This window comes from Eschrichtius robustus, chromosome 10 (genome assembly GCF_028021215.1).
Source record: "Eschrichtius robustus isolate mEscRob2 chromosome 10, mEscRob2.pri, whole genome shotgun sequence".
Classification (NCBI taxonomy): Eukaryota; Metazoa; Chordata; class Mammalia; order Artiodactyla; family Eschrichtiidae; genus Eschrichtius; species Eschrichtius robustus.
The window spans coordinates 109,274,269-109,301,306 of NC_090833.1; the positions used below are offsets into that span (position 1 = coordinate 109,274,269).

At 35.7% G+C, this 27,038-nt stretch overlaps 1 protein-coding gene across 2 annotated transcripts in view; it reads left to right on the forward strand.

Annotated features, from left to right (window-relative positions):
• FZD3 (frizzled class receptor 3) overlaps nt 1-27,038 on the forward strand; it is a 94,838-nt gene that overhangs the window by 35,838 nt on the left and 31,962 nt on the right. The window contains exon 4 of one of the 2 annotated variants that reach the window (XM_068552218.1): nt 4,169-5,186. In XM_068552218.1, the coding sequence (XP_068408319.1) occupies nt 4,169-5,186 (1,018 nt within the window). Of the gene's footprint in view, nt 1-4,168; nt 5,187-12,122; nt 12,169-27,038 lie in introns of those variants that run through there. The other variant, XM_068552219.1, reaches the window with a different exon arrangement.

The following is a 27,038-nucleotide window of genomic DNA, read 5'->3' on the forward strand; positions in this document are numbered from 1 at the left end:
AAGCTTTGTGGTCCATCACATAAAATAATACTTTTGCTAGCAGTTTCAACTCATTCCTTCCACTGTACTTGTTCAGATCTCCAGCTCAACTAGTTTCTTACAAATTAATTATGCTGCATATTTAATGATTTAAACCATAGCAACTTTTTTTTTAACTACCACCCAGATTTCTACCATTGTTTTATGTTTGCTTTTCACATTTGTCCATCCCTCTATTGATCCATTAATCTACCTTATTCTTTGTGTGTATTTCAAAGTAAATTAGAGACAACAGTTATTGCCCTTACAAATATTTTATCAGGTCTTTCACTAACTAGAATTCAACATTTGTCTACAGTTTTTTCTTTCAGTTTAAAACTTTACAAGGAAATGCACAAATCTAAAGATAATCTGAGTTTTGACAAGTGCCTGCACCTGAGTAAGCCAAATCCTCAGAAAGATGTAGAACATCATCATTCCCATTACCTCATGCTCTCATGCTCCTTGCTGGTCAGTCCTTGTCTATACCATCCTCTGGAAGGAACTCTGGAAGGAACATCCTCTGGAAGGATGTTTAACATCCTTCCAAAGTATCAATAATTACTTTGTCTATTCTAGAACTTCATACAAATGGAGTCATACAATATGTACTTGTTGTGTAACTCTTCTTTTGCTCAGGTTGAGATTGCCCTTCTTTGCTCTATTTTCAAGACTCATTAATGTTTTTGTGTTCATCAGTAGTGCTTTTTCTTGCTGAGTAGTCTTCCATTGTATAAATATACTGTATTTTGCTTATCCATTCTCCTATTGATAGACATTTTAAACCATAGCAACTCTATTTGCTCTTTGTCTTTCGTCAGTTTCCAATTTGGTCAACAGGAAAATTTCTGCTCATTCTCCTCAGCACTTATGCCAAATCTATGTCACTCATTTCAAACCCATATTTCACCTTTATTCTGTATTTGACCCTTATTCCCCTCAACCTTAGCCTGTCCTCCTTTCCTGAAAATCTGTTAGGCCATTTTGTGCGAACTGTTGTGGTCTGCTACATCTCAGACCAGTCCTTCTCAATTTCTTTTCTTGTATCCTCTTCCTCTTTCTGGTGTTTCTTAGAGTTCTGTTCCTGTTTTTTTTTTTGATTCTGCATGCTTTCCCTGGATAATCCCATCTCACTGATTTTAGTTCTTATTCATATGCTGATGGCTCCTAAATCTAAATCTGTAGCCTTGGCATCTTTCTGCTAAATTCCAAATCTGCATATCCAGCAGCCATTGGTAACCTGAATTTGTCTCAAATACCTCAATTTTAACATGTCTAAAATTGATTTTACTCCTTGCTCATTTTTTTATTCCTGGAAGGCATAGTCCTCCTTCATTGACCTAAGCTCCCACATCCAGTCAGTTATAAATTCTGTTGCTTTTATCTAAATAATTTCATAGCTGTTTCATTCTCACTGCCTTATCTGGTTTTAGTTATGGCTCAGCTGATATCTCTGCTCTCATTTTTGCCCAGCTCAAGTGTCTTCCACACTCCTTCTAGTCATCTTTCTAATTAATTAGGTGAGGGCTATATGAATATTTATTCAACTATATGAGGGCTATATGATAAATGTATTCAATTTATCATCAATTCAGTAAATATTAATTGGATGTGTTCTGTGTGCTAGACACTATTGTAGATAGTGAAGGTGAGTAGTGAACAAAACGTAGTCTCTGTTCTTATGGAGTTAAAATTCTAGTTGTGGTGGTAGTGGTAGGAGATAAATAAATAGATAATGTCAGATGGTAATGAATGCTAATAAGAAAGAATAGAGTTAGGTGATAGTGATACAATATGGGGAAGCAGAAGGACTCCATTTTCTATGAGGAAGTCCTTTTTAATAAGGAGGCAGTGGGACAGGAATCTGAATGAAATGAGAGAACAGATTATATAGATATCTAGGGAAGAACAGTCCAGGCAGAAGAAGCAGAGCAACAAGTGCAAAGGCTGTGAAGTGGAAGCATGCTGGTATATTCAGAAGACACCCAAGAGGCTGGAGCCAAGTGAGTAAGGGAGAAGGGAAGGAAATAAGATCAGAAAAGGACTGGGGGTGGGTCTTTAGAGCTCTCTTACGGAATTTGGATTTGACTGAGTGAGAAGGGAAGCCATTAGAGGATTTTGAGCAGAAGAGACATGATCATGAACACAGGAGTGGCATGTCTTTAAAGGATCACTCTGGCTCTTGTGTGGAGATGGAGATAAACTGGAAGCCACTCCAGAAGTCCAGGGATGAGGTACTAATGGCTCAGACTGGGTGGCCGCAGTAGAGGAAATGGAAAGTGGTCAGATTCTGGATACATCGCAAAATAGAATGACAGGAAGTGCTGGTAGGTTGTGAGGTGGATATGAGGGAGAAGGGATTTCAAGGAGGACCCTAAGGTTTTTGGCCTGAGCAACTAGAAGAATGGGATTACCATTTGTGGAAATGGAGAAACTAAGGAGTGGAAATCAAGAGTTTGGTTTTGGGAAGGTTAAAGAGTGAGGGGTGTGTATATGGTGAATTGGCAGTTGGATATACAGATACAGCCGTTGATATATTTATATCAATGTTTATGCATACATACATACACACACATGCACATATATTTCTGGAATGTGCTTACCTCTCCAAACCTTATCTCCTGTCACAATTCATGCACTCTTCATGCCCCAGCAATGCTAAACACACCCTGTTCAAACCTCCTTGCCTTTGTTCCCATTTCTTGCTTAGAATACTGATTGCCATACTGCCAATACTGGCAAATACTGATTCAGAGATCCTGTGTTGAGGGACTTACTCTATGAAGTCTTTCATAACCTCTTCCCCTGAAATAATTAATCCTTCTTTATATCATTTTTATATAGGTTTTGATTGCTTCATATATCACACTGCTGTATTTTGTGTTGTGTTTACAAGTTTTTGCCTCCTTTTGGACTCAAGGATGGAGATCCTGGTTTTTTGGGTCTTTTTCTGTTAAAGCCCTGGCATACTGTAGAATTCCAGTAAATGCCTGCATGCAATAAGTTTCTGTCATTTGGCTTTATAATCCAAGCCCTGTGAAGAAAATGGTTTGTATTAGAAAATAAAAGATTAATCAGCTTCAGTGTAAGGTTATACATATATATGGCAAACTTAATATCAGTGATAGTTTCTTGGAAACTATTTGATGCATATAACTGCTAAATATCTAATTGGTGGGAGTCTGAAGGCTTAGAAACTGATGCTGGCAAGAAAATTGAAGATGCAGGAAGTTCATGAGACTAGTGCTCTCAATAGTGTATGTCTGCAGCACAGCCCTGTTTTTTCTGTACTATGGTTATGACGCTTTCCCAAGTCTGGAAAATTGTCAAAATGCAGATTTCTTTGGCCCTAACACAGGCATACTGAAATAGGATTTGAGGTGGTGAGGACCAAGAATTTGTATTTGAAAATGACCTTAAGTTTTTCTCATGCACGTCAGTGTTTGAGAATAACTGGAATAGAGAATGCAGTGGATTGGAGAGACATTAGTAATGGTAGGAAAGAACTAGTTGACATTAGAGACCTTAGGAGGACTTTAATTAACCAATATGGTAAGCAGAGAGTGAATTTAAAATGGGAGGAAAAGATCTAAAACTAAGCCACTTGTAAGGATTTTTAGTGCTAATCTAACTCAAAACACTTAGGGCCATTCAATTAGGGAAGATTTTTAACTCTTATTTTTAAGAAAGTTCTGTTTGAGTCTAGGGTAAATTGAGGACTATATTGTAATTAAACTTTAGAAAGAAGTAACTTTTAGCTACTATTCTGTTGGAGCTTTTTTTTTAATGTATATTTATTATATATATATATATTTTTTTAATTTATATTTTGAAATCTTACTCTAAACTGTGTGTCCTAAATAAATAGTATATAAATACACTACTTATTGATGGCTATGCCTGACTACTTTAATAAAGAGTAATCTTTTTGAAGCCAAAACAAAATTAAGTATAAATTTTTCATTTTTTTGGTCAGCTGTGGAAAATCTAGTTTTATGACCCGCAAACAAAATATCACCATTTGCATTATTTCTTCCACTTAATTGTAATGTGCTCCAAGGACATAAGAATAAACCACAGGTGCTAAATTTGGAAATCCAAGTCATTAGGTTCCCAATAAGTAAAAATGGTTCTCATCTTGTATTTTTAGGTTCCCAGATTGTGATGAGCCGTATCCTCGACTCGTGGATCTGAATTTAGCTGGAGATCCTACTGAAGGAGCCCCAGTGGCAGTGCAGAGGGACTATGGTTTTTGGTGTCCCCGAGAGTTGAAAATTGATCCTGATCTTGGCTATTCTTTTTTGCACGTGCGTGATTGTTCACCTCCTTGTCCAAATATGTACTTTAGGAGAGAAGAACTTTCATTTGCTCGATATTTCATAGGATTGATTTCAATCATTTGCCTCTCTGCCACATTATTTACTTTTTTAACTTTTTTGATTGATGTCACAAGATTCCGTTATCCTGAAAGACCTATTATATTTTATGCAGTCTGCTACATGATGGTATCGTTAATTTTCTTTATTGGGTTTTTGCTTGAGGACCGAGTAGCCTGCAATGCATCTAGCCCTGCACAGTATAAGGCTTCCACAGTGACCCAAGGATCTCATAATAAAGCCTGTACCATGCTTTTTATGGTACTCTATTTTTTTACTATGGCTGGCAGCGTTTGGTGGGTGATTCTTACCATCACGTGGTTCTTGGCAGCTGTGCCAAAGTGGGGTAGTGAAGCTATTGAGAAGAAGGCATTGCTATTTCACGCCAGCGCGTGGGGCATCCCTGGAACTCTAACTATCATCCTTTTAGCGATGAATAAAATTGAAGGTGACAATATCAGTGGCGTGTGTTTTGTTGGCCTCTACGATGTTGATTCATTGAGGTATTTTGTTCTTGCACCCCTCTGCCTGTATGTGGTAGTTGGGGTTTCACTTCTCTTAGCCGGCATCATATCCCTAAACAGAGTTCGAATTGAGATTCCATTAGAAAAGGAGAACCAAGATAAACTGGTGAAGTTTATGATCCGGATTGGTGTTTTCAGCATTCTTTATCTTGTACCACTCTTGGTTGTAATTGGATGCTACTTTTATGAGCAAGCTTACCGTGGCATCTGGGAAACAACATGGATACAAGAACGCTGCAGAGAATATCACATTCCATGTCCGTATCAGGTAAGGGAAACCTTGTTCTAAATTTCAGAATATGTGACAGTGAAAAGAGCTAATCTTCGCTGATTGTTTTTTTGTTGTTGTTATTTTGGTTTTTTTTTAACTCTTCATGAACGACCTGTACATTAAAATTTTAAAGTGAAGATAATGAACAAATTTATTGTAGTAAGAATGTCATACACATGTTTCTATAAACATTTTCCTTTTAAAAGGTGACTTTTACAAGTCCAAGCTGTGGGCTTTTAAGCACTTTACTTCTATTATCGCAAAATAGTTGCTTGCTGATTATTTAGAAGTCTGCAGGTTTATGGGGAAGTTGTTGATTAAAAGGCAGTGTCTTTCTGTGGAAATTTTACTGATATTCAGAGTAAGGATTGTTTTAACAGTTTTGCAAAAAACAAAAAAAGGACACAGTTATACAAACAAGTTCATCTCTTAGTTAGTCTTGGTTTTTCTTTTTTGCATACTGAAGTGTTCTACCTTTGAGTTTAAAGAGATCAGATAATCATAGAATCATAGAATTTTAGATCTAGAGAGGACTTTAGAGATCATTTATTCAGGTTCCCTCTATAATTTAGAGTTCTTAAACATCTATCTCATTTGAGGCTTAGAATTACTAAGTGACTTGTTCACACTCTGCTTGGATTTAGTTCTAGGAGAGGAGTGGAACAAGGAAAGCAGTTTAGAGGGACTGATGCTAAGTATTTCTCTCTCTCATCTTAAAACCTCTCTAGAACCTATGCTCCTAGCTATTACCCTCTCTTCTTTCTTTTAAGACAAGTTTTCTTGAAAGAATTGCCTCCACTTGGTGTCTCATGTTCGTTGTGCTCCAGCTTCCCTGTTCTCGAAGTGCACCAGCCACCCTTTCATCTCCCCCAACCCTTATGTTTCTCTAATACCTTTTAAATACCTTTATTAAAGTACTTGTGCATTATAGATAACTTTTGTTTACTTGTCTCTTTTCCCTTACTAGACAGTGAACTCTTTGAAAGCAAGAACTTTTTCATATTTTTTGAAAGCATGTTCTGTAGGTTAGTAGATGATGGCATTGAGAATGTGAATGTGTAGATGGAGAAGCAAAGACTTTTTTTAAATAAATTTATTTATTTCATTTATTTATTTTTGGCTGTGTTGGGTCTTTGTTGCTGCACGCGGGCTTTCTCTAGTTGCGGCGAGCGGGGGCTACTCTCGTTGCGATGCCCGGGCTTCTCATTGCGGTGGCTTCTCTTGTTGCGGAGCACGGGCTCTAGGCTCGCGGGCTCAGTACTTGTGGCTTGCGGGCTCTAGACCCGCAGGCTCAGTAGTCGTGGTGCACGGGCTTAGTTGCTCCACGGCATGTGGGATCTCCCTGGACCAGAGTTCAAACCCGTGTTCCCTGCATTGTCGGGCAGATTCTTAACCACTGCGCCACCAGGGAAGTTCGAAAAGACTTTTTTTTTAAATACATATATTATTTTTATAAATTTATTTATTTATTTGTTTTCATTTTTGGCTGTGTTGGGTCTTCGTTGCTGTGCGTGGGCTTTCTCTAGTTGTGGTGAGTGGGGGCCACTCTTCGTTTTGGTGCGTGGGCTTCTCATTGTCATGGCTTCTCTTGTCACGGAGAGCACGGGCTCTAGACACGCGGGCTTCAGTAGTTGTGGCACGTGGGCTCAGTAGTTGTGGCTCGTAGGCTCTACAGCACAAGCTCAGTAGTTGTGGCACATGGGCTTAGTTGCTCTGTGGCATGTGGGATCTTCCCGGACCAGGGATCGAACCTGTGTACCCTGCATTGGCAGGCAGATTCTTAACCACTGTGCCACCGGGGAAGCCCCGAAAAGACATTTTTAAGAAATGGTAACAGTGGTACTGCAGACAAGGAGTGTGTGATTAACACATAGTCAATGCTCATAAATATTTGATGACTGAGAATGCCAATTCCCCCTTTTTTATTCTGTGGTATAAATAGTCCAATACAAAATTATATTTTTATTGTATAAATATTAGCTACTGGCTTTTAAAAAAGCCAACTTATAATTGAAAGACCAGAAAAAATGAATAATTGAAATTGTATTACACTTCTTGACAGAATTACTTATTAAAAACTCTTAATGTGAGGTTTCAGACCTGAAGCTAAGTAATCAAATTTTGCCTCTAAGGAGAGAGAAAGAGATGGTTGAATTACATTGTGCGCTTCTCCATATAAGGTTTCTAGGATTCCAAATATATATTGTCTTAGGGCTATTGAAGAAATAATGTTTGGCTCTGAAATAATGATCTGAAACATACCAAACCTCAAACATGTGAATTAGTAAATTAGAGTAGTTGGGCTGCTGCTATTTTCAAGACATTCCTAGAATTCTTTTAGCATCTTTAGAACCAGTTTGAGTTGCACAAAAACGTGTGTGATTGTGTGTATGCATCTCTTTATAGTCAGGTTAAAAGAGTTTTTTATTTCCAACTTACAGAATTAATGTTGGATTTCCAACATCCTAAAAAGAATAGAGAATGGTATAATAACAGTAGCATAGTTATTAAGCTGTAAAGTCTGGGTTAGGAATCCTGGCTTCATATCTAACTCTCATTGTTTACTAGTTTTATAACCTTAGATCAACTTCATCTCTCTCTACTTCAGTTCCTCATCTGTAAAATGAGTAATAGAATCTAATAGTAATAAAAGAGTAATCGTATTCGATACAAATAGTAGTAGAATCTGTCTCCTAGGGTTGTATTTAGGAGTCTACATGCAAACACTAGAAGAGTGCCTTCTACATAAAAAGGGCTCAAATGTTAGCTCTATTATTCATTTTTTTCGTTTATTGTTGCTGCTGTTATTGTTATGTATACACACATACATACATACATATATAAATTTTTTTTAAACCATCCAATACCAAACTTTAGGAAATGCTATATTTGTTTTAAGTTTTTGAGAATATACATGCCGATACGTGTACCACTAACTTGTCCATTTTAACTGCAGTAATCTAATGTATAAATATACTGCTGTTTGTTCACTCATTTTTTTTTTTTTTTTAATAAATTTATTTATTTATTTATTTTTGGCTGTGTTGGGTCTTCATTTCTGTGCGAGGGCTTTCTTTGGTTGTGGCGAGCGGGGGCCACTCTTCATCGCGGTGCGCGGGCCTCTCACTGTCACGGCCTCTCTTGTTGCGGAGCACAGGCTCCAGACGCGCAGGCTCAGTAGTTGTGGCTCACGGGCCCAGTTGCTCTGCGGCATGTGGGATCTTCCCAGACCAGGGCTCGAACCCGTGTCCCCTGCATTGGCAGGCAGATTCTCAACCACTGCGCCACCAGGGAAGCCCGTTCACTCATTATTTTGTTCATGGACAGACATATAGTTTTCAAGTTTTTTTGCTGTTGTAATACCTGTCTTCCTTGTACATGACCAAGAGTTTCCATGGGCTGTATACCCAAAAGTGTAATTGTGGAATTGTTACATATAGGCATCTTCAACTCAAGTGGTTATTTTAATTTACACTCCCAGTATAGAGTATGATTTCCCCATTTCTCCCCATCTTGGTGTTCTCAGGCTTTTAGGTTTTTGCCAACCTTTGAAACAATATCTCAAAAGTCTATCATGATTTTTATTTCCCTTATTCCTCATAAGGTTCAGTATGTTTTCATATGTTTATTGGCTATTTGGGGTTTCTCTTCTGTGATTTGCCAATTTGCTACTGTTGTCCATTGCTCTGTTAGGTTATTTGCCTTTTGTTGTCATTGTTGTTTTAATTCTTTGTCAGTTGTTCGCATTGCAGGTATCTTATTGTGCTCTGTACCTTGTCTTTTCACTCTGTGTTTTCTTTGCCTTTTGTCTTTTAAGAAGTCCTTCCCTGCCTCTCAAAGTCATAAAAATGGTCTGCCATATTTTTTCTAGCAGATTTTAAAATTTGATGTTTTGATTCATAGCTCTAATCCCTTGAAATTTATTTTTATGTATGTTATGAGTAACATAATTTTATTTTTTCATATGAATAAGCAGTATGCTTTTTGTACCATTTATCAAATAGCCCATCTGAACTGTAAGGCAATGGCTATAACATACAAGTTCCATTTTTAGGCTCTCTCTTTTGTGCACTGGTCTGTTTGTATAACCTTGTAACAATTCCACATTTCCTCTACCTTATTCTTCTTCAAAATTATTTTAACCATCTTGGCACTTTTCTATATGAATTTTAGAATAATTTATGCATGAAAAACACTGTTTGGATTTTTATTGAAATTGTTTTAGGTTTTAAATGAATCTGGGAGAAATTGCTATCTTTGTAATACTGAATTTTAGTATCTTTTAGTTTCTTTCTTTATGTATGTATTCATTCATTTGTTCATAGGTACCGTACAGTTTTTGTTGCAGTTGTGAATGAGGTCTTTTCTGTATTACACTTTTCATTTGGTTATTGCTGGTGTACAAGAATGCCACTGATTTTTGCATATTGACCTTATACTGAGCATCCCTGCTACACTCTTCTATTAGTTCTAACTGCGTATCGGTTCTCTTAGATATTCTTTATAGAAATCCTGTTGTCTTCAAGTAAGGACAAATTCGTATCTTGCTTGCTTTCCAATTCTTATGTTTTATTTAAGATTTTTCCATCTATACTCATGAGTGAGATAGATTGTGATCATTTTTCCTTTCTTGCCCTGTCCTTTTCCTTTTTGGTGTCAAGGTTATAATAGCTTCATAAAATGAGGTTTTTTTCTTCTATTCATTGAAACAGTTTTTACAATAAATAGGGTCTGTCTGCTCTTTGAAAGGGCTGGTATATCCTCCTGTAAAAACCCTCTGTCCTGGTATCTTTGAAGTAAGGAGAGAGAAGTTTCATCTTTCTGAACTGAAATTCTGCACCCATTAATCAGTAACTCCCCATTCCTCCCTGCCTCCCAGCCTTTGGCAACCATTATTCTACTTTATGTCTCTATGAATTTGACTACTCTGGGTACCTCATATAAGTGGAACTCAAATACTAGAATTTTTTTTTTAATAAATTAATTTATTTATTTGTTTTTATTTTTGGCTGTAGTGGGTCTTCGTTGCTGTGCGCGGGCTTTCTCTAGTTGTGGCAAGCGGCAGCTACTCTTCGTTAAGGTGCACGGGCTTCTCATTGTCGTGGCTTCTCTTGTTGTAGAGCACGGGATCTAGGAGTGTGGGCTTCCGTAGTTGTGGCACATGGGCTCAGTAGTTGTGGCTCGCGGGCTCTAGAGCGCAGGCTCAGTAGTTGTGGCACACGGGCTTAGTTGCTCCGCAGCATGTGGAATCTTCCCGGGCCAGGGGTTGAACCCGTGTCTCCTGCATTGGCAGGCGGATTCTTAACCACTGCGCCACCAGGGAAGCCCTCAAATACTAGAATTTTAATACTAACTTTCATTCAGAATTTTACTTTAGGGGAATCTTATGTAGACTTGTGAATTGAGCATTAGAGATGTTAAATTTCTATTTGAAGTAATATCCACACATAATTGAACAAGATTTGCTATTACTGAGCATACCTAAAAGAATGCTTAGCAGGTTCTGATGATAATTCCTAATGAGAAGTTTTTAAAATGTGTTAAGCAATGATGTCATACTTGAGGTAGCCTCCTCAGATTACTTAGAGAACGCAATATTTGAATATATATTCACTTGAAAATCAGTAAGGTTGCTTTATAGTCATTTCTTATATTACTGAAGCTTTAAAACATTTGAAAAATCAGCTTGTGAGGTAGCTGATCACATTGTTTCAAAATACCAATTGGGTTTAATGTAAATTGCATGTATTTAAGTCCATAATTTGAAGAAAAATGGACTTGTGTGAAGTATTTTAAAATATTTAAAATGAGTGTCCTTGCTGAAAACAGAAATTTGCTGTTTGGATTTTAAAACACTTTATACCAACTGTTTTTTCAAGAACAGTCTATTTAAAAAGTGCATATTAAATGAAACTTGAGAAAGTAATATTTAATGCCTGAATCAAGAATTAATTGTGAAATATAGCTTGAGTTTTCAGAATAATGTATATTTTACAGTTTAAAATCAGTAAAGTTTATTCCTAGACTGTGTTTCATCTTATGTGTTAATCATTTATTTATGTATTTATTTATTTTTATGTATTATTTAAATAACACATTAGTAATTTAACAGGTACTTAGCGTTTTTTTTTTGTTTTTTGTTTTCTTTAAAAGTAATTCCCTTTATTTATTTCAGGGGCTTCTAAGAGGCTCAAAGCATTTTATGAAAGAGTTCACAAGTTTCAAAGTTTGTTGATATTTCTGGAAAACCATTCACATGTAAAATACTGGTTAAAAACATGGGCTTCAAAGTCCTGTCTCTAACATTCTGAGCCTCAGTTTCCTCGTGTAAAATGTAGGAAATAATATGTTAAATATAGTAATATCTACCTCATGGGTGGCAGAGAAGATTAAATGAGAAAATAAACTTAAACCTCCTACTAGAGTGCCTTGCACAAAGAAAAATTTCAGTATTCTCTTGTTACATGTACATAATTCCTGAGGTTTAAAAAAGGATTGTTCTTAAATTCTGTACTAGAATCATCATTTTTTTCTTTAAACATTGATTTTCAAAAAAACATGTTTCCTTTCCTAAAGTGCCCCTTCATTTTTTTTTCCATCTCTTTTCATCCATCTGATCCAATGCTGTATGTCTCAAGGAATTTTGATACTAGAACCTGTGTTTCAAAATATAAATAAATGAGTTAGCATAATAGAAGCAGCCGAGCTAAGACTGTCAAATTCACATTAGAGCCATTTGTAGAATTTTAAAAAAATTATTTGTGTAGAAAACAAAATAACATTATTTGTATTCTTTCAGCCACACAAGGCAACCCATCTGTTGTTTATCTAATCTTGATTCAGAAACATACAAAAATAGCAGAATAACATCAAATCTAACTTAACGATTTTAGCTTCATTTTCTGATAAGAGTGTTTCCTTTTACCAGACAATTCCAAAAGGAATCAGCATTGTTTATGAAAGGACCATAAGGAAATGGGTATGTTTTGCAGTTCCAACATTACTGGCAACAAATAATTCTGTATAAAATATATAGTACATACTACTAATCTTTGTTTTCTGCTACTAATCTTTAAAGTGGTAAATATCCTGCCTGTGACTTCCTAGCACCAAATTGATTTTTCCTCAAAATTTTTTAGTGTCTGTAATAGAGGGAAAGAGTGAGAATTCCTGAAAAAATATTCTAAGTCTCTTGTAGGAAAATATTTTAAAATATTATATTTTAGAAATATAGAATATTAAATTTATTTTTAAAACTATTCATACTATTATGTACAGGTTGTAAAATGCTGTCAAATGGCACTTTTGGATAAATATTAAAATTTTCAAACATACAGGTTGCTATTATTTTGGCATCTGCTAAACAATAAATAGCCTAAGGCATGAGTTCAATTTAAGTCTTAACTGCAGATATATCTGGTATAAAATGGTTTACACATGTTTAGGAAAAAATTCAATGTACTTTCCACAGTCTGCAGCAGGGCACAGCAGACTCCCTTTGTAAGGTCATATAGTAAATATTTTAGGCTTTGCCAGCCATGTGGTTTTTGTTGGAACTACTCAGCTCTGCTGGTGTAATGCACAAGCAGCCATAGACAATATGTAAACAAATGGAAATATTCCAATAAAGCTTTGTGTACAGTAACGTAATTGGGGCAAATTTGGTCTGTAGGTTGTAGTTTGCCAACCCGTGAACTACAGCAAGCATTATTCTCTATCACCTTTGAGAATTCCTTCATACCAGTGGTTCTCTATCACTTTTGAGAATTCTTTCATAACCTCTGGCACTTTTCTGTCCCATGGAAATTGTCACTGTTTCATTCTCATTACGGCGTTCTGAAGATCATCATTTTACTCTATCACATAATGGTATTAAAAATATTCAATAAAATCTGGTATTATATCATGATAATAAAATAAATTCTAGTACATCACTGTAATAAAGACATGCCAATAAATCTTATTTCCAGTTGTCTTTGAAGTCATCACCACACCAGTTTAAAGAAATAATTTGACTAGTTTATGGGAATAGTAAAATAGAAGCAATAATCCGAGAAGCTTCTAGTTATTAAGTATATACTATGTATCAGGTCCTGTACTTAGCAAATTTATACACATTATTTCCTTTAATCCTAACAATAACCCACTAAGTTAGATTGTATTCAGTTTTATAAATGAGGAACTGAGTCTCATAATTATATACAACCTATCCAAATTCGTTTTTTTTTTTTTTGGCTGTGTTGGGTCTTCGTTGGTGCACGCAGGCTTTCTCTAGTTGCAGCGAGCGGGGGCTCCTCTTCATTGCAGTTTGAGGGCTTCTCATTGCAGTGGCTTCTCTTGTTGTGGAGCACAGGCTCTAGGCGCACGGGCTCAATAGTTGTGGCATGTGGGCTCAGTAGTTGTGGCTTGTGGGCTCTAGAACGCAGGCTCAGTATTTGTGGCGCACAGGCTTAGTTGCTCCATGGCATGTGGGATCTTCCTGGACCAGGGCTCGAACTGGTGTCCCCTGCATTGGCAGGCGGATTCTTAACCACTGCACCACCAGGGAAGCCCCAGCCTATCCAAATTCTTACAGTAAGTGCTAGAGCTGGGGTGTGAATTGTATTTCTGATTCCAGAGACTACTAACCACCTACCTGATCATGTCAAATGTGAAATCTTCCATTTTATTTCCTCTACTGAATCACAAACATTCTATCAGTGACTTTTTAAGCTGTGTTAAGGTCATTGAGTTCATTAATATTGTAAGTTTGCTAAAGAAAGAGCTAAGAAGTTTGTCTTAAAGTAGAACATTAAGAAAATAATAAAATACACTCAGGTTTCTTCAGACAATATGACTTCTGACAATATGTCTAAATAGGAGCATCAGCAATTAAAGTCTGAACCAGTAAAATCTGGAAAGAACACACTCTTTGAGACATCACAGGTCTTACATATTTGGGGAGATCTCCAAAGAGTCCCCCAATTCAAAAATTATTATGAATTGGAACCAGCACAATAAGGGGCTAGGGCTCATCAAACAGAGTCAATTAGGTGGATGAGACGGGAAAGGTAACCTAAGTGTGGTTGCTGTTGACGGAAGTTGAGACTTGGGCCAGCTGGGAAGTTGAGAAAGGGAGCCAGAACTCCCTTGCTAGCCTAAATCATCAGGGTCATAGGCTGAAGTGTTTGCAGGTTAGTTGTACCTCCTGGCAATCAGCTGGAACAAATTCTTTCTCCAGGATTCCCACTGACTGATTAACCAAATAGCTCACAATATAAAGACACCAAACACATGAGAAAACAAGCCACTATGACTGAGAGTCATTGGATATAGCAACATCAAACTTAGAACTGTCGATACTGAAATTGTCAAAACTGAATAATAGAATAGATAAGTGTTTAACATTTATGGAAATAACAGATACAGTCACAAAGATCACAAATCTACAAGAAATTACTTGGAATAGAAGATTTTTTAAAAATTAAGCATCCAGAAAGATAATTTTTGAAATAGAAACTCAATTGATGAATTTCTGAAATATAAAACAGCAGTTTAGACTGCTGTTTGAAGAGAAATTTAATGAACTAGTAGTAGGTGAAAATAAAGGTATCCAGAATGCAGTAAGAGAGACAAGGAAAATATGAAAGTGATGTTAAGAGAAATGGAGGACAGAATGAGAAGGCCTAATAGGAATATAGAGTCCCAGGAGGGAGTTCCAGGAGGGAATTGAGAAAATGTAGGAGAGACAATATTTCAAGAGATAATGGCTGCAAATATTCCACAACTGCTAAACATGCACATTCACAGACCAAGGAGGTTCTATATACCACTAGCAGGATAAATAAAAAGAAATCCACACTTTAGTGAAACTGTAGAACACCAAAGACAGGAATCTTGAAAACAGTCTCAAAAAAGGACATCATCTAAAAAAGACCAACAGGTAGAATGACAGCAGAGTCCTTAACAATAACAGTGAAAGCCAGAAGACGATATATTATCTTTTAAATGTTGAGAGAAAAAAAACTTCAGGGACTTCCCTGGTGGCTCAGTGGATAAGACTCCGTGCTCCCAATGCAGGGGGTCTGGGTTCGATCCATGGTCAGGGAACTAGATCCCACATGCATGCCGCAACTAAGAGTTCGCATGTCACAACTAAGGAACCTGCCTGCTGCAACTAAGACCTGGTGCAACCAAATAAATAAATATTTAAACAAAAACAAAAACAAACTTTTCAACCAGAATTTTGTACCTTGTAAAACTGTTGTGGTAGACCTGGGGATGCCTTGCCAGATGCCCTTTAAAGAAAGGCATGCTGCTCAGCTGCAGGGAGTGGGGTCAGCAGACACCCTTCAGGTGCAGAGAGCTGCTTTATCTGAGGTCAGGCCGTATCTGGGGTGGCCTGCAACCAGCGATTGTTAGGTGGGCTAAGAAGGCCTGGCCATTGGCCCAGCATGGGACCCTCTGAAGGTCCTTATTCACTCCACAACTCCCTACCAGTTTGGCAAAAGGCTTTTCTGAGAATGCACAGCAGGTCATTTTCTTCTGCCCAATCCTGCTTCCACTCTTTCCTTCACAGATACTGTTCCCTAATAAAGATCTTGCACCGCAAACTTCATCTTTGCATGTTCTGGAAAACTCAAATTTGTTCTCAAAAACAGAGATGTAATAAAGCCATTTCCATATAAACAAAAACTGTGAGTTTACCACCAAAAGACTTGTACTAAAAGAACTTCTAAAAGTTATATTTCAAGAAGAATGAAAATGATCTCATAGATAGTAGGAGATGCAAGAAGGAATGATGAGGAAATAAAGTTGTGAACATATATTTACAACTAAACAAATATTGTTTCTATAAAATACTAATAACAATGTGTAATTTGGAAAGACATCTAAAATCCTGTAGAAAAAAAAATACAGCAAAATGTATATATAGACCAGAATTGGGTTAATGCTATAATCAGCTGCATCAGATATCAACTGATGATCTAGAACTCCTGACAGATGCCCTCCCCACCCCCCTTTTATTGCTCTTCTCATAGGCCTCTTGTTCTTTAGGGTTTTTTAAAATTCTGATTCTGTTTTTTAATTTAATTTTTTGAATAGGTGACTGGTAATGTTTATAATGTTAAAAATATATATTGTGAAGCATTATTCCTACTCCTGTTCCTCGTATTCTCAACTTTCGACCCCTCTCTATCTCTACCAGTAACCACCATATATGGTTTCTTGTATGTATTTCCAGAGTTTGTTTTTCCATAAGGTTGTTTTGAGAAGTAAGTCACAATATACTTAAAAGAGCCCAGCACACACTAGGAGGTCACTAAATTTAATTCCCTTCTCTCCATAACCATCTTATGACCTTAAGACCCAGAAAAGATAGTTGTGCAATTATTTTGCTGCTGAATGTCATATTTTTTGCTTTATGTCCGTAAACATAAATTAGAACCATAAAACCATGTTTTCATACATGTCATATCCTTAATGAAAAGTTCATAGAGCTTTCCTAGCCTTGGGCTAAACTGAAACTGAAAAGGCAAAATATTTTTTAAAGTGAATATGGTTAATAGAACCTTGTGTGTTTTCTGAAAAGTGATTCTGGTGTTTCAGAATATGATATTCATAAAATTAGAAAGTTTGGTTGTGCCTATATTTCCTAAGATGCAAATTGTTTTATTATTTCAAGTATTGTAGAATGTGAGATTAGTTTTTTCTTTTTTTTTTGATTGAGGTATAATTGACATATAACATATTAGTTGCAGGTATACAACATAATGATTCAATATTTGTATATTTTGCAAAGTGATCACCACAATAAATCTAGTTAACATCCATCACCATACATAGTTAAAAAAAATTTTTTCCTTGTGATGAGAACTTTTAAAATCTACTCTCTTAGCAACTTTCAGAAATGCGATATAGTATTATTAACTACAGACACCAAGCTGTACATTAAATTCCCGTGACTTATTTATTTTATAACTAGAAATTTGTACCTTTTGACCACCTTCACCCATTTCATCCATCACCCACCATTTTGCCTCTGGCAACCACCAATCTTTTCTAAGTTTGGTGGGTTTTTTTGGGGGGGGCGGTTAAGATTCCACATATAAATGAGATTATAAGGTATTTGTTTTTCTGTGTCTGACTTAATTTCCCTTAGCATAAGCCCTCAAGGTCCATCCATGTTGTCACAAATGGCAAAATGTCATCCTTTTTTATGGCCAAATAGTATTCCATTGTATATGTATACCACATATTCTTTATCTATTCAACCATCAGTGGGCACTTAGCTTGTTTCCATGTCTTGGCTATTGCGACTAATGCTGCAGTGAACATGAGGTGCATGTATCTTTTCAAGTTAGTGTTTTTGTTTTCTTCGAATAAATTCCCGGAAGTGGAATTGCTGGATCATATGGTGGTTCTGTTTTTTATTATTTGAGGAACCTCCATACTCTTTTCCATAGTTACTGCACCACTCTTCACTCCCACCAACAGTGCACAAGGGTTCCCTTTTCTCCACATCCAACACTTGTTTTTTGATAATAGCCTTTCTGACAGTTGTGAGGTGATATTGTGGTTTTGATTTGCATTTCCCTGATGATTAGAGATGTTGAGCATCTTTTCAAGTACCTGTTGGCCATCTGTATGCCTTCTTTGGAAAAATGTCTATTCAGATCTTCTGCCCATTTTTTAATTGGATTGTTTGGGGTTTTTTATTGAACTGTTTGAGTTCTTTATATATTTTGGATAGTAACCCCTTAACAGATGTAAGATTTGCAAATATTTTCTCCCATTCAGGAGGTTGCCTTTTCATTTTGTTGGTGGTTTCCTTTGCTGTGCAGAAGCTTTTTAGTCTGATGTAATCCCACTTGTTTATTTTTGCTTTTGTTACCTTTGCTTTTCGTGTCAGATCCAAAAAATCATTACTGAGACTGATGTCAAGGAGCTTGCCACCTGTGTTTTCTTCTGGGAGTTTTATGGTTTCAGCTCATATGTTCAAGTCTTTAATCCATTTTGAGTTTATTTTTGTGTGTGGTGTAAGATAGGGGTCCAGTTTCATTCTTTTGCATGTGGTTGTCCAGTTTTCCCAACACCATTTATTAAAGAGACTGTTCTTTCCCCATTGTGTACTCTTGGCTCCTTTATCAGAAATTAATTGACCATATATGCACTGGTTTATTTTTGGAGTCTATTCTGTTCCATTGATCTATGTGTCTTGTTTTTGTGCCAGTACCATATTGTTTGATTAGTGTAGCTTGTAATATAGTTTGAAATCAGACAGCATGAATGATGCCTCCAGCTTTGTTCTTCTTTCTCAGGATTGCTTTGGCTATTTGGGTCTTTCGTGGTCCCATACACATTTTAGGATTTGTTCTATTTCTGTGAAAAATGCCATTGGAATTTTGATAGGACTGCTCTGAATCTGTAGATTGCTTTGGGCAATATGGATATTTTAACAGTATTAGTTTTTCCAATCTATAAGAATGGAATATCTTTCCATTTATTTGTCTTCAGATTTTTTAATTTAATATCTTATTTTCTTGTTGTAAATCATGAGATTACAGGACAATTTTGTGGAGTTTCAAAGAACTCATTTCTGAACATGGTCTGTCTCCTAAATAGTTTTTCCAGGCTGAGGAAGTTGATCTTTTGTTGTAATGCTTAGGAAAGTCTAAGCCATGTTTTCTGTTTCATTATTCTATACTTAATAACAAACTAATTTTTAAAATTTTTACTGGTTATTCTTCAGTTCACATATAGAAGAAAGAATGGAACTTTTCAATATGGTTTACCTTTAATTTGATTTGGTTTGAGAAAAAAAAATAGTTTATTACTTTAATCCAAAAAAAAAAGGTTATGCTTTTCACAGATGAATGAGCATCATTATCCTGTGAATTCTGATTAAGAGTTTTCTGTGTGCATCAAGATTAAGCATAAATTCTACGGAGTTTTAAATTATTTGTTTCCCAGTTATTGCATCCATTATTGTAAAGTATATGTGTGCAGAATACTGTTGCATTTTCTAGCTATTTCTAGTTCTTAAGATTAAAGTGACATAAGAGTAATGATCATTTTTTCCCTCAGTATAATTAGGATGAAAGTTCAAGATGTTGTCCTTTGCTTAATCAAATGTAACTTCTGAAGAAGTAGAATTTTCTGTTTCATAATGTCATCAAAGCAAAGGAATAGAATTGAGATAACTTATTTCTGTGTTCATTTTAAGTTCTTGAGTGAGTTTTGGCTTTAAGCCTTTTCTTACCTAATTTGTGAGTTTTCCATGAGGTTAATTAAATAATAGGCACAATATATCCAGATGTCATGATAAATCTTTGAGGTGTTAATATTCTGTGGTTATTCTTCTGAGTATATGTGCTCTGTACCAATTCCTTTCTAACCAGACATGCTCTTTTATTTCCTGTCAGTTTACTGAAGCCATTTTCTCATCTTTTTCCCTGACCAGTCTGTCACTTGGAAAGTTGTGTGTCCCTTAAATAATGGGATAAAAATTTGTTCTTTAATCATTAAATTTTATTTTTTATTTATCTAAAAGTTGACATCACCCAGAGTTTTACAGCAGTCATTGGTAAAGTTAATTAGGATCTAAATTGTTTACCTTTCCTCATTGCCATTAGCCATTCTTGAATTTAGAAGAAAGCATTCTTTTAAGGTAGTCTTTGTGTTTGGAAAAGAAAATGAGATTATTTGCAAAATATTTGAAATGTGGAGTTTGTTTTATCATTTCCTCTATTGATTGAAGGAAAGCTTGGGAATTGAAATACCAGCTTACTATACATATTTTTCACAGGGTTACAAATAAATCAGTGGGCCAAGGATGGCAGAAGATAAACTTAGAAGTAAAAGGAAGATAGCTTGATAAAGATCTAGTTAAAGGGGTGAATTACTAATTAGTTCTCTACCCTACCTAGTGCCTCTTTAATTTCAAAATTATTGCCTCTCTGAAAGGAACAAAGTATTTTGAAATTATAGGAGCCTTGACTTCCTTTTTGTCCTTTATTTTTAAAAGGTATTATAACTGTTTCTGACATACAGGTATTTATATTTATTTTTGTATGTCATATACATGTATATTATAAAGAAGAATACATTGAACAATAGATTTATCACTCATTTAATAAATAAAACAATAACAAAACACCAGGTCCCCCTCCCTGATTGAATCTCCCTTCTAAACTATCATTATCCAGGATTCGGTGTTATTGTGTATTTACTTATATATTTACTCATATATATATTTACCTAAACAATATATTAGTTGAAGTATTTAAAAACTTTACAGTGTCAAAACTGTATGTATTTTTGCAGCTTGCTTTTGTCATTCATTCTTTTTGTGAGATTTATCTATGGTAATATGTACAGTATGTGTTGATTTGCTGTCTTTGCTGTTCAGTATTCTATTGTATGAATATATCACATTTGTTTATTTTACTCTTAATGTATATTTAGGTTGCACATTGTTTTTACTCTATTATAAATAATACTGCTGTGAATATTGTGCATCCATGTGAGTTTCTCTAGAATGTATAACTAAAAATGGAACTGTTGGATCTTGTGAATCTTCAGCATTACCAGATGTTGCTAAATTGTTTCCCAAAGTCGTCCCAATTTAGAACCTCATATGAAAGTACAGTGAGTTCTCATTGTTCTACATCCTCACCATCACATTGATACCAATTGTCAGACTTTTAAATTTTTGTCAGTCTTATTGGCAATCCTCTTTGCTATTTTAATTTGTCTTTCCCTGATTACTAGTGAGATTGAACTTCTTTTCTTATATAACTTACAATAAGTTAAATAACTTATTAGCTATTTAGATTTCCTCTTCTGTGAATTACTTGTATATACACACATATATTCTGGATTATAATTTCTTAGTTTTATGCATTACAGACACCATATAACTTTGGTTTTTCATTGTTTTAATGGTGTCCTTTGATGTGCAGAAGTTTAAAATTTTAATATATATATTATTTATTCTTTTTCTTCTTTTTTTTAATTGTATCTTATTTAAGAAATCTCTACCCAAAGGTTGTAAATAATATTCTCCTCTGGGACTTCCCTGGTGGCACAGTGGTTAAGAATCCGCCTGCCAGTGGAGGGGACACAGGTTTGATCCCTGGTCTGGGAAGATCCCACATGCCACGGAGCAACTAAGCCCATGCGCCACAACTACTGAGCCCACGTACCGCAGCTACTGAAGCCCCCACCCCTAGAGCCCGTGCTCCACAACAAGAGAAGCCACCGCAGTGAGAAGCCCACGCACGGCAACGAAGAGTAGCCGCAGCTCACTGCAACTAGAGAAAGCTGGCATGCAGCAATGAAGACCCAACACAGCCAAATAAATAAATATAAATAAATAAATAAATTTTAAAAAATAGATGGTGGGTTAGATTACCTTGTTAAAAAAAAATTCTCCTTTGTTTTCTTTTAACAGTTTTAAAGTTTTGCTTCTTCTCAGATTTGGATTTTTAGTCTATAGAATTTATTTTCAGATCTGGAGTGAGGAGGCAATATCATTTTTAAAATATGTAGATGTCTAGTTAGCACTATTTATTGACTAGTCCATCCTTTCTCCTCTGATCTGTAATGCTGCCTCTGTCAGACAGTATCAAGTTTCCATCTGTGAAACTTATTTTGCTGTTCCACAGTCTGTTTTCTATCCTTGTCTTGATCTTCTATCATTGTCTTAATTACCGTAGGTCTTAATTCTGATAGGTCTTTATATCTGATAAGGTGAGTATGTGAGTTTTCAAAGCAGAATAACAGTAAAGGCAGATAAAGCCTATGTAGTGTAATAAGGGCACAAAATTTGGAATCCAAAGACCTCCATTCCAGAACTGTTGTCACTTATCAACATGACAGACTCTGCATGAGCCCGATCAATAGTTTATTTTTATGTGGGCTTTAGATGACCACAGCCTCAATATAAGACAACATTTTGTAATGAAAAATTTTTTTAATGAAAACAAATCTAATACAATATGTGTCTCCATTAGTAAAGGATAGATTCCACTTGATAGGGAAAGAAGCCAGGGACTCTGCTGACCTGATTCAAAGCCAGAGTCTCAGAAACAATAATTGGGGCACCACAATAACCATAAATATGCCCTTGGTGGTTTTCTTCTTCTGCAAGACTTTTTTTTTAATTAAAAAGAATTTAAGCCCCAGGGTCTTTGGTGGATTATGGATCTAAATTGGGAAAACAAAAGTCAGGAAAATATTTTCCATGTTGTGACAGAATAAAGTCATATTGCAAAATTCTGTTGATTAAAATTAGAGTGGTGTTAGTGAAGATCTGTTGTTCAGAAGACAGGGAATATAGGCTGCTCACAGCTAGCCAGGCTGTTGTAGAAAAAGGACAGTGATCAAGTATAGGGCTTGCAGTGGATGCTGATTGTCTCCTTTCTCTGCCTGGGATTCTCCTTCAGTTCCCAGTAAATAGAGCAAAAAAATATATCAGATGAGTTTTTTCAATTGTTAAGGTGGTATTTTTTTAATTTAATTTTTATTTTATATTGGAGTATAGTTGATTTATAATGTTGTGTTAGTTTCAGGTGTACAGCAAAGTGATTCATTTACGCATATACATATATCCATTCTTTTTCAGATTCTTTTCCCATATAGGTTATCACAGAATATTGAGTAGAGTTCCCTGTGCTATACAGTAGGTCCTTGTTGATTATGTTTTATATAGTAGTGTGTATATGTTAATCCCAAGCTCCCAATTTATCCCTCTTTCCCACCTTTCCCCTTTGGTAACCATAAGTTTATTTTCAAAGTCTATGAGTCTGTTTTGTAAATAAGTTCATTTGTATCATATTTTTAGATTCCACATACAAGTGATACCATGTGATACTTGTCTTTCTCTGACTTACTTCAGTTAGTATAATAATCTCTAGGTTCATCCATGTTGCTGCAAATGGCATTATTTCGCTCTTTTTTATGGCTGAATAATATTCCATTGTATATATGTACCACTTCTTCTTTATCCATTCCTCTGTCGATGGACATTTAGGTTGCTTCCATGTCTTGGCTATTTTAAACAGTGCTGCAATGAACATTAGGGTGCATGTATCTTTTTGAATTTTGGTATTCCCCAGATATATGCTCAGGAGTGGAGTTGCTGGATCATATGGTAGTTCTATTTTTAGTTTTTTAAGGAACTTCCATACTGTTCTCCATAGTGGCTGTACCAATTTACATTCCCACCAAGAGTGTAGGAGGGTTCCCTTTTCTCCACACCCTCTCCAGCATTTGTTGTCTGTAGACTTTTTGATGATGGCCATTCTCACTGGTGTGAGGTGATACCTCGTTGCAGTTTTGATTTGCATTTCTATAATAATTAGTGATGTTGAGCATCTTTTCATGTGCAAGGTGGTATATTTTAACATCAATAGGAATATAGTATTTTCAAAGGACAGTTACAAAAGAATACTTTGAAGTTTTTCATTTGTCCATATTAATTATATAAGGAACTAAGATATTTAGTGGATTCCGCCCCCTCCCCCCCAAAAAAAGGTCTGTAGGCATTCAGTTCATTATAGGGATATTTTAAAATAAAAACTGAATGTTGTATTCCTTTTCCTTTATTTAAATATTTTTCTTTAGTGGGTTTTGCCTTTCTAGCTAGTACATGTTCTGTTTTACATACTAACTGCCTGCATTTTTGTGTGTTCCTTGTGTGACTTACAGCCAGATAATAATGCATTCTCCTTCCTCTTTCTTTTTCCTTATTTATAAGGCAAAACTCCTTTCCTTATAGCAGTAACTTGCATTCTTCTCCAGTATCTTGGCCTTCTGGCTCCAACACTCTTTACCAATAGCACATTCACAAAATAGGTGTTGCTTGAGTTGCTTTCTCACTGTATCCTTATCATGGCAGGTACTGACTTGTCTTCCCTAGGAGTTTGACTTTAACCAGAACCTTATAATACAAAATGTTCCATGTTGCAACCCTGTGTCCTCCAATTCTCCTCTGTACTGTCTTGTCTAATTGATGGTTTTGGTTGTTGCTGTTATTACTGATTTTGTTTTTAGCACTCCTTCCCTGTAATTCAAGCATTTCTGTTATGTGGACAGTATTTCTAATCTATGAAAGACAATACAGTGCAGTTTAAAAGCACTGTAGAAGTTACAAGATGTGGTTTTTTCCTAGGCTCTCTTTTTCTCCCCTCCTCCTTTTCTGGGTAAACTTATCCAGTCCCATATTTTAGATTATATAGCTCAACTTTGTTTCTGAGCTCCAGACATATATCTATTTATGTGACATTTCCAACTTAACATGTCTAAAATAGAATTCTTAATTTTTCTCCTTAAACCTGCTTCCTGCATCCTATCCCCAGTTCTTTCCATTCAGTAAATGGTATTACCATTCATGAGTTGCTCAGACTCATATTTGGAGCCATCTTTGAGCCTCCCTTTCTCTCATACCTCATCACACTCAATCCATCAATTTATCACCACCTCCACTTCTACCTTAGTCCAAGCTATCTGATACTTCCACAGTGGCCTTCCAATTCATCTTCTTAATTCTATTCTTGTTCCTTTACAATTTATTTCCAACACAGTAGCCAGGGCGATCTTTTAAAAACATAAATGAGATTTTGTTGCACCTTTAAACAAAACTCTCCAATATTGGGCTCCCTATTAGTCTTAGAATAAAACCCAAAATTCTTAATGTTGCCTGCAGGGCCATATGTAATTTGGCCCCTTCCTACTTCCTTGACTTATTTTGTACTGTTCTCCTCCTTGCATCCTCAGCTCTAGTCACGCTGGTTTCCATGTTATTGTTCTTCAGAGACAACAAATTTGTTCTCTCAGGATTATTGTTATTGCTGTTCCTTCTTGAAATACTCTTACTGCACAATATAGTTCAAATCCCTGCTTAATTGTTAAGTCCTTGGAGAAGCCTTTCTAACCACTTTGATACATGCCCCATCTACTATACTGCATCCTAAATGCTATTCCCTACCCTGCTTTAGTTCTGAGTTTATTACTACCTGAAATTAAAAGATTTCTTTATTTCCTCGTTTGTTGACAACATTCCATCGTCACCCTGCCCCCATCCCTCCCTAGAATGTAAACTCTAAAGGATAGGGAATTTTCTGACTCATTTATAGTTATATCTCTTTACCAGGACATTGTAGGCACTCAGTATTTAAGTGACTAAATTAATTAGCTACGTGACCTTGAGCAAATCAATTCACTTCCCTAGACTTTGATTCCACGTATATAAAACAAAGGGATTTGACTGTATAAGATATCTGAAGAAGAGTGTTTTAGACTACAGATGATCAATCATCTGGAATTGAAGGCAACCCCAAAGTCTTTTAAGTTCAGACCCCCTATTTAATATATAGAGGTCACATTGCTCTGGACAGTGCTCTTTTCACATCACACAGTACCTCTAATTCAGTGCTCAACTCTGATTAAATCTCCCTCTATACTTCTTTGATTACAGCTTTACTAGCTTTAATTTTTAGATTCTTGACGTTCCTTTTCATTATATTGTTTCTGTAAGCCGCATCTTTACATTTACAAATAATTGTTTTTCTTCATTCATTCATTGTTTTATCACTGTTCATTGAATATAAGCAGATGTGATTTGAAGAATGCTTCTCAATGGTCACATTCTTCCCCTTACCTCCCTCCACTTTTTTTTTTTAGTATATATTTGTTTATTTATTTGGCTGCGCTGGGTCTTTAGTTGGCGGCATGCGGGATCTAGTTCCCTGACCAGGGATCGAACCCCAGCCCCCTGCTTTGGGAGCCTGGAGCCTTAACCGCTAGACCACTGGGGAATTCCCCCTCCCTCAACTTTTATGGAAACTTTTTCTTTTTTGTGAGTCAAAAAAATGTTTACAATCAAAAAAAAATGTATAATCATGTTCACATGTACATCTTAGCTAGTACTGTAGGTTTTTAAATCATGGAAAAGGAAAATAACTTTTGGAGTAAAATCGGACATAATAAAAACTAGTCTTTAATTCCCCTAGAAACTTTTTCAAGATTAATAGGATGAATGACTTTGCTTATTCCAACCCCTTAATTTTCAGATGGGGAAATTTAAGTGTATAGCGGCATAGGAAACACTAGGATAAACAAAGATAAACAGTTCCTTCAGCACTTCTCAGAGCCTTTAATATTATATGAATGTACATGTGAATCTCCAAGAGGGGGTTATAATATCCAAATTTTATTTTACCACAGACTGTCTTATTATGGATTACCTTTTAGTATCTTCTGGGACAGTAGTGCTTCATGTAGTACCACATGTTTGAGCATTTATGAGGTGTCAAGCATAGCTCTAAGTACTTTACATGTTTTAACCCATTTTATATACTATATGTATTTGTTCTTTCTTAACACTATGTGAAAATCTATCTTTAAGAAGCAGTGTGCCAAAGCAGAGAATGCAAGAAATCGCAAGAAGGTGTGTGTGTGTGTCAGTGCAGAATATAAGTCCTGTGCGTTGATTCATTTACAGTTAATTCATCATGTTTTCCATCTAGTTGATCATTGATCTGTTTATATAGCTTACTTTAAATATTTGTGATACTCACTGTATACTATGTATTAAATATCAGTATAATTTTTTGATAGTTTTAGGGTGATTCATCTGCAGAACATTTATTGATATCTGCTAATCCAAATTTACATTGTATCATAAGCTTTTGGCATTCTGTTAATATGATAAAAGTTTTCCTGGTTAAATATGTTTTATAAATGTTGATTATATATATATGGTTTTCTCCACTTTAAGAAATTTCAAAATATCAGGAAAAATTATTATAAGAACATGCTCAGAGGAAAAACACACTTCCCCATCACTATTTACATTTTCCTGTA